The 8,046-nt window shown below is 30.0% G+C and overlaps 1 protein-coding gene across 1 annotated transcript in view; it reads left to right on the top strand.

Moving 5' to 3' along the window:
* The window catches only part of LOC111622566 (serine/threonine-protein phosphatase 1 regulatory subunit 10-like), a 96,221-nt gene extending 92,090 nt beyond the window's left edge, over positions 1-4,131 (top strand). Inside the window, exons 15-16 of the mRNA XM_023364975.1 lie at positions 3,088-3,345; positions 3,475-4,131. Coding sequence (XP_023220743.1) covers positions 3,088-3,345; positions 3,475-3,596 — 380 coding nt within the window. The 3' untranslated portion in view covers positions 3,597-4,131. The remainder of the gene's footprint in view (positions 1-3,087; positions 3,346-3,474) is intronic.
* The last annotated feature ends 3,915 nt before the right edge of the window (positions 4,132-8,046 follow it).

Here is an 8,046-nt window from a genome sequence, read left to right as displayed (position 1 = left end):
AGCCGAAATCTCCTGAAAAGAGTATGTTGTCATTTTGTGCTGGAAAAAAAGATGGTAAATATGCTACTAAGTGCAACAGTTGTTTGAAATTTATTTGCAAAGTGCATAGTACTACAAAAATACTATGTGATAACTGTCAAGACTGAACTACGTAATTGCGTTAAAATGATCCTGAGTGTTAAAAATAGAAGTGATTATATTATCTGTGGTTTTTTAACAAATGATAGTTAGAGGCTATAAGAGATACTTTTTTATAAGATTAGTTTCTTAAGAATAAGAAAACAAAATATCTTTGGTAAAAACTTACAATAGGGTAGATTTTTGTATTGTTAAAAAAAGCATACACCAAAAGTTGTAACAATTTTGTGATTTCTTGTAATAATTAAGTAAAGAAAATTATATAAATAAATAAAAGTTGATTATACTAAAGAAGGGTTCCATTTAGCATTTATGCTCTTTTAAACTGTCACATTGTTAAACTTGCTCTCTAAAGGCAAATTTTGCTTGGGGGCTGCGCAGCCCCCATGATACCAGTTATGATTGTAAAATTTACGAAACCAGTTAAGGGTTAAGTAGACTATGTTTGAATAAATATTGTTCATCTAATTGATTGCCTTTTAATTTTATTTTAAATCAGGCCTGGCCGCATGTGGCTTGTCATATTAAATTGTGTGGCCAGCTAAGCGATTTTATATATCTATTAAAACTTTCGTTTTCCGTTTTTTGTATACCAAAACAATTAAATAAATGAAAATTTGCACGTGTCATTGTTATAATGCACAAATGCAAGTACAAACTCTTGGTATAACAATGAAATCTTATTCATTTTGTATTTGTTTTATTTTTTTAAAAGCATGTTTACCTAAATTGTGGCTCATTGTAATGTTACACGGGATCAAAGTGGCCCGCAAAACAATTTGTGTCGGCCAGGCCTGACTTAAATAATAATTCTAAATCAGTTCGGCCTAGGACAAACTAGTTAAGCCTAAAGTATTTAGGCCAAATTAGATTGTCCTAGGCTAAACTAGTATATCCTGACACACGTAGGATAAACTAGTTTGGCCTGAAATCAGGTTTGGCCAGTAACATATATAATCAAGACGGGTTGATAATAATAATAATAAGCGCAGAGCCCAAACAGTTAGGAGTTGAAAGTTGAAATTTGGTACACAGTTAGGGTACATCACGAGAACGCACACTAAGAAGGGATTTTTCGGAATTTCCCCGGGGAGAGGGACAGGATTAAAGTTTCAACAATGGAAGTATTAAGAGAAAGTGACAGGCAAAATGTACAGATGCAGATGGAGTTTTTTTTTGGAAATTGAACATTTTTAAACCTATCTAAAAATTCTCTAATTAGTATGGAAAGAGGGGGACCTAATTCTTGCATTCTTTGAAAACAGGTAATATTGACTATAACATAATAATCTTAATCTTCGCTATCGTTACTTTTTGCCCAAGCAACGCCAGGCCTATCTGCTAGTGTTATGAAATATTGAAAATAAATATGGCATAGTAAATTTTAATTAGAAAATCAAACTTGATTTTAATCTTAAATTTAAATTAATATTAACATATTTAATTAATATTTATTTTAAATGTAATTTAAATTAAACAAAGTTTCAGGGCTAAGTAACATAACATGTATCAATTAGTGGTATCAACTAGATTTTACATAAATCAAGTTTTAAATTGTATCTAATTTGTAACTGATGACATATATCTAATTTCCAAACTAAATATATTAACATTAAATTAATTTATAAACAATAATTACTTTAAAATTTTAATTTGAATCAATAATAAGTAACTAGCAAGGGAAGGCAATGAAATATCTATGTGACATTTTTAAATACTTCATGTTTATGCTAAATTAAACTCAATTGTAAACAGCACTTCAAAAAAGGAACCAATTTTAAGTTATTGAATTTATATACTGTAGTTCAAATATATTCATGAGTGAGTGATGTAATAATTATGCTACAGCCTAAGTCTTTTTCTTATGGCTATTCTGGGTTTAATTCTGAGATTTTATAAGAAAATTTTTTACAAAAAACTTTTTAAAATGAAAATAAAATTCTAATGTCTAAAATTCTTCAGATGAAAAGCTAGTTTTAGACATATAAGACTTCAACTTTGCAACATAGCATTCTAATGATATAGAACTAAGTATCAATATTTTGAAAAACACAAAAAGGATGTTCAGAGTAAATAGATTCCTAAACCCAGTCAGTTTCAGATAGTAGTGTGTGATGAGTAATTTTTCAGAGACAGTGGATAGACTTTATGACTATTCTTAAGAAATGGGTTATTAATTATGGTTCTCATTTTTGAATAATAATCATCATCTCTGTATAATTCTTTACCTCTTAGTTTTTCAATTTAGATATTCACTTTTAATTTACTTCATTCTTATTGATAATACAAGAATAAATTAAAAAATAATAATAATTATTTTTTAATTTAATTTTCTAAACTTTTAAAACATTAAACATAATACATCAAGTTTTATTATTTTCATAGATCTGTTTCAATTGTATGATGATATTAAAGTGTTATGCTTCAGAAATATTTAACGATTTATGGGTGGGTTGAAAAATCCTAAAATTTTTTGGGGATGGTCCTTCCTAGATATGTTAGCTTCCTTCCTCATTACCCAGCTGCCCCATTACGGACCTGGTCTATTCTATAATGGGCTTGATAAAAAGGCTTTGTAGTGTTCACAGGGAAGAAACAGAAAAAATTTGTTATTTGGAAGTACAAGTAGTTTGAAACATTCAGTAATAATAACAACATTTGTCCCTGATTTTAAATATTATTTATTAAATATTGAAATCATAATTATTAAAGATATTTATGATTTTCAGACATAGGATTTTTTAAATTGTAAAACCAATTTACTTATTGAAAAATTTGCTCAAATTACTTTAAACATAAATTGTAATACATATTGTGACCTAATTGATTATCTTGCATAGAATTTAGTTTTAAATTGAATTTTCAATAATTATTGTTACTTTAACATTCAAGGTCATTATTTATAAGAAGTTTATTCATTGTCTTTTTTTTTTTTTTTTTTTGTTACAGGACCTCCCAGTTTCAATCCTCTTCCAACAAACCATTATGTCAGTGAAAATGAAATGCCAGATTGGGATCCTGGCATGATGCCTCCTGATCAGTATGGGGACCAGTTTTATGGAAATCATCCTGGAAATATGCCTGGAATGATGGGTATGCCTCTGCCACCACGAGGAGTCAGACCCAGGATGATGCCCCCTCCTCCTGTCAGAGTTCCAATGCCTGACATTCCTCCACCTCCACGTGGAAGAGGTCCTCGGCCCATGGGTGAGTTTAATATATTTTCTATTTTTATATCATAAGCATGCAGATAGCAAATTTATTTTGAATATATTCAACATTTTTACTTAAAAAAGAAATATATAATAATGTTAAGAAAATTTAATTGTTATTTAGGGCCTCCACCTCGAATGAGAGGACCACCCCGAGTTCCGTGTAAGCATTTCATGGCAAGTGGATGCAGATATGGCAGCAATTGCTTATTCCTTCACCCTGGTGTTAATGGTCCACCCTTATAGTATCATATGAAGACAACTAACAAAGCAGCTGTGATATTTTCAAAAGACATTAAATGATTTTAATTTCATAAGAAGTTATGTGCCACAGGAAAAGCATCGTGCTCAAAATCCATTGTTGTTAATTAAAAACACATTAACGGCACATTGCTTCTGAAGATGTATTATAATTGTTCTGTTGCTCATTTGACATCATGAATCATATACTATTTCTATTGTAAAAAGCATAGAAGTCACAATGATGATAGAAAACTTTTAGTTGATAAAAATATCACACATTTATTTTTATTTGCATTTAAAAAAATGCAATTTACTTATTTGGTTCTCCAACCAATTACAAGGAAAACAGTATTTAAGATAAATATGCTACATTTTTCAAACCTTCAGTTTTCTGTATTTTGTAGAAAATTTTAAATCAATTGAGAAATAGATAAACTCTGTACATACATCCCTTGAGCAGTCTATTTTTATTGAAAATTATGCAAAATTTTTGAAGGGTAAATTGTAATTTCATATGTACATAATTTTTCATCATTATGAAATATGTCCTTAGTGTATAAAATAATTTTTTCAAATGAAATTTTGTACCATAAGTGTTTTCATTTTGTATATTTATCATAGTTTTAATACAATTATTTACTGTTCAGATTTATTATTTTCTCTAAACTTACAGCCAAATCATTTCTATAATATAAAATTTAATGGGTTTCTACAGATCTGTATTATAAACACTGATTATCTTGTATACACAATAAGCCACAAACTGAATACTGTACAGGTAACCCCTGTATAATATGGGAGTTACGTTCCAAAAAATTGCCGTGTTATACGAAACAAAGAACTAGTGTGAAAAGGGGGGTTAGGTTCCAAAAATTACAAAACGTGCTGTTAAATCCTTATTTAAATCAGATTTATTATTCATTTTTTTCATAGGTAAAATACTTATTTATTATTTAAGTAAATATTTTACCAGAGGATTATTCATATGATATGATGATCTCAGTATGAGCATCATCAACTGGTAACAGTTTTTGGGTGCGTTCATTAGTGGCGGCTGCTCTGCAACGTGAGTGCATGGCTGTTTGTAGACATTTAGGAACCATGGTGAAAGAAAGATGGCTGCGCCTGCACTATCGATAGTATCATGATGGAGAAATCTATAATTCTAAAATGAGCTTTTAGAGGCAAAAGAAGGGTCCCAATTGTAAAATTTAACCATTAAATGGATTATTTTTTGAAAGAGCATTCAAAGTAGCCACGAAAAAAATTAGAATGCTTGCACAGAGGTATAAAAGAATGCACTCTTTATTACATTTTTTATGTTGTACGAGGGTGTTACCCAATTCCCAAACTGTGTTAGAGTGAATCCGTGCTGTAGAAGTGCCATGTTATAAGGGGGTTACCTGTCCTTATAATATTAACTAAACAAGTGGCATCTTTGTCCAGCATACTAATTTTACTACATATTAATATTTTTAGTCATTTTTAAAGAACTAAGATTAGTATATAGTACAAGTAATTTGTGGATATACAAAGTTGTCAATTGTTTCACAACGGCAAGATAATTCTTATTGTTAATTATTTAGATTCAGGCTTTGCTATATGATTTACTACTTACACCAGTCAGAGCTTTATTCTTCATTTCCAAATCATATTGTTTAAAATTGCCGCACATAAAATTCAATCAAAACAAATAGACAAATAGAAAATTACATGACAATCATGAGAATACAACCATTCTGTTAAACAGTCACACATAAGGGCAAGATAAATCTGTTGTAACATTGGGAATGGTTTTAGTTAGCTCTCTTTTATAATACCAAGAAGAGAAGCAATTTATGATCAACTTTCAGCTTCTTCCAACAATTAGGTTGAAAGGGCCTATAGAATTTTTAATTTTCTAAAAACTGTTTTATTAAAGAAATAATTAAAAACATGTTATAATTTTGAAAGTATAAAATTAATAATACATTTTATTCTGGCCAAACGATGCTGCCCAGATCTAGACCAAAATGATAAAAGCAGCCTCTTAGTGCCTTCATAGTAATTAGAAAAATTGAAAAAATTATTTTTATGGTGCTTTATATATATATACTACCAAAATATGCATGATAGCTTATTGACATTTATTCAATGTTCTTTTTTGGAAACAAATGGTTACTTTAGTTGATATATAGAGACAAATATGTACTACATGATAGAATGAGGATAAGAAGGAAATGAGGATTATTGATTGTAGAAAATTCTATACTTAGTCAATTGTTTTTAAGCCAATCAAAGAAAATTGCATCACATTATGTTTAAGGTTTAGGAAATTCAATCAAGAAATATGATCATATGAACATTTATTGTTGATACAACCACTACCAGTGGCAAAGAGTTAATAATATAAGCATGGATTCCAATACTGTTAGTGAAAACTATATAGCAAGAAGTCAATTTTCAGTTACATTTGATTAAAAAATGAAAAATGAAGTTATGATCACTTAGATACATAAAATTAGCAGTATGTGATTAATACAGTTATCATAAATATGGAAGTTGTATGTGTTCATAAACTTTTACCATTATTTAACTCATTCACTGCCAGAATACATTTGTATTTATTAATTTTAAACCTACCTATTAGTTTTTTTAAATTTTTGCTCGTTATAGCATGTCACAAATGGTCAATAATCAATATATAGCTTATTTGTGGCATGACTATAAAAATTCTTTACTTGTCGGAACCTGTAATATCTGGAATAATTGTGCTTACGCTGTCTTGAGTTTTAACCATGCCCAGTAGCTTCAATAAATGCCTGACGCCAGATTGTGCAAATTGGGCAAGGATACAAACGAGTACAAAGTCTGCAAGTATGAAGTTTTTCTTCATAAACCTGATTATTAAAGCCAAATGAATTGCCGAATTATCGAGCTCTAAGCTTGATGCCGCTATTAAAGCAGCCAAGGTAGACAAATCAAGAATACTAGAGAGCGAAAGAAGTACTACAATCTCGAAAACGAACTCGAAATCTTCCAGGCTACAGGTGAAAAAACACATAATATCTGTCTTCTCTTAAATGCATTAAACACTATTCCAATCACATCAATTGAATCGGAAAGGGCATTCTCGGTGGCAAGACTTTTCATTACTAAAATAAGAATTAGAGTGAGTTATCGGAGTATTGACCATCTTTGCTTTTTAAAATCTTATAAAAGTTTGCAATATTTTGTATTATATTTTATTTAAAAAACGAAAATTACCTTCTAAATTAGAAGTTCATTTTTTTAATTTTTAACTCAATTCAAAACATTTTTTTTGTTGTTGTTGTATGCAGTTTCCAGCAAACTTTAATTAATTTTTTTCTATTTGTGAAAATTTCTACGTTATTTAAAGGTAATTTTTATTATAGGCCTATAGACCTAACACAGCATTATTAATATGATTTTGGAGGTTACAAAACTTTAAAATTACTTTAAAAAATGGAAAATAATTATATCATTTGATTTCAAGATATTTTGTATACCTTAAAAATAATTAATTCTATCCCGGGATCCCAGGAAACAGTTCACTTTTATCCCGGGATCCCGGGACAAGCAAAATACCGGGAAATGAGAAACCCTACTTTTTTCGCCATACTTCATTTTTCGACGCTATAAAATTTAACACAGTAAAACGACCTGAGAACAAAAAATTCAAACATTAACCGATCGCAATATGCGATGCGTTGATTGGTTGGTTGGTGTGCAGGCGATAGTGTACACCCCAACCGCCAGGATCGCTCGAAGCAGTTGAACATGATTTTGTCCTATCTACTTTATACTTACTCCATGAGAAATTGCTCTATAATAAATGCCTTTGAATTCAGTTGAAAATTTAAAGAAAAAATTTGAACTTAGATCGAACTTCTAACTTAGAAGGTATTTTTTGTTTTAAAAAAATAAAACTATAAAAATTTACAATAATATTTTGTATTATAAGATTTTAAAAAGCAAAGATGGTCAATATTCCGATTACTCGATCTGGTTCTTATTTTAGTAATGAAAAGTCCCGCTACCAAGAATGCCCTTTCTGATTCAATTGATGTGGCTGGAATTGTCTTTAATGCATTTAAGAGAAGGCAGATGTTATGTTTTTTTTCACCTGTAGCCTGGAAGTTTTCTAGTTCGTTTTCGAGATGCGTTGCTGTACTTCTTTTGCCGTCTAGTATTTTTGATTTATCTACCTCGACCTTTTAATAGCGGCATCGAGTTTATAGCCCGATAATTCGGCAGTTCGTTTGGCTTTAATAATCAGGTTTATGAAAAAAAAACTTCATATTTGCATACTTTGTACTCGTTTGCATCCTTGCCCAATTTGCACAACCCGGTGAAATGAAGTTATTGAAGCTACTGGGCATGGTTAAAAATTAAGGCAGCATCGGCGCAATTATTCCGGATATTACAGGTTCCGACAAGTAATGAGTTTTCA

The sequence above is a fragment of the Centruroides sculpturatus genome, unplaced genomic scaffold, assembly GCF_000671375.1.
Source record: "Centruroides sculpturatus isolate CEXI.00-Female unplaced genomic scaffold, Cexi_2.0 scaffold199, whole genome shotgun sequence".
Lineage (NCBI taxonomy): Eukaryota > Metazoa > Arthropoda > Arachnida > Scorpiones > Buthidae > Centruroides > Centruroides sculpturatus.
Note: the sequence above shows the minus strand (reverse complement) of the source record. Positions and strands in the feature narration are given on the sequence as shown.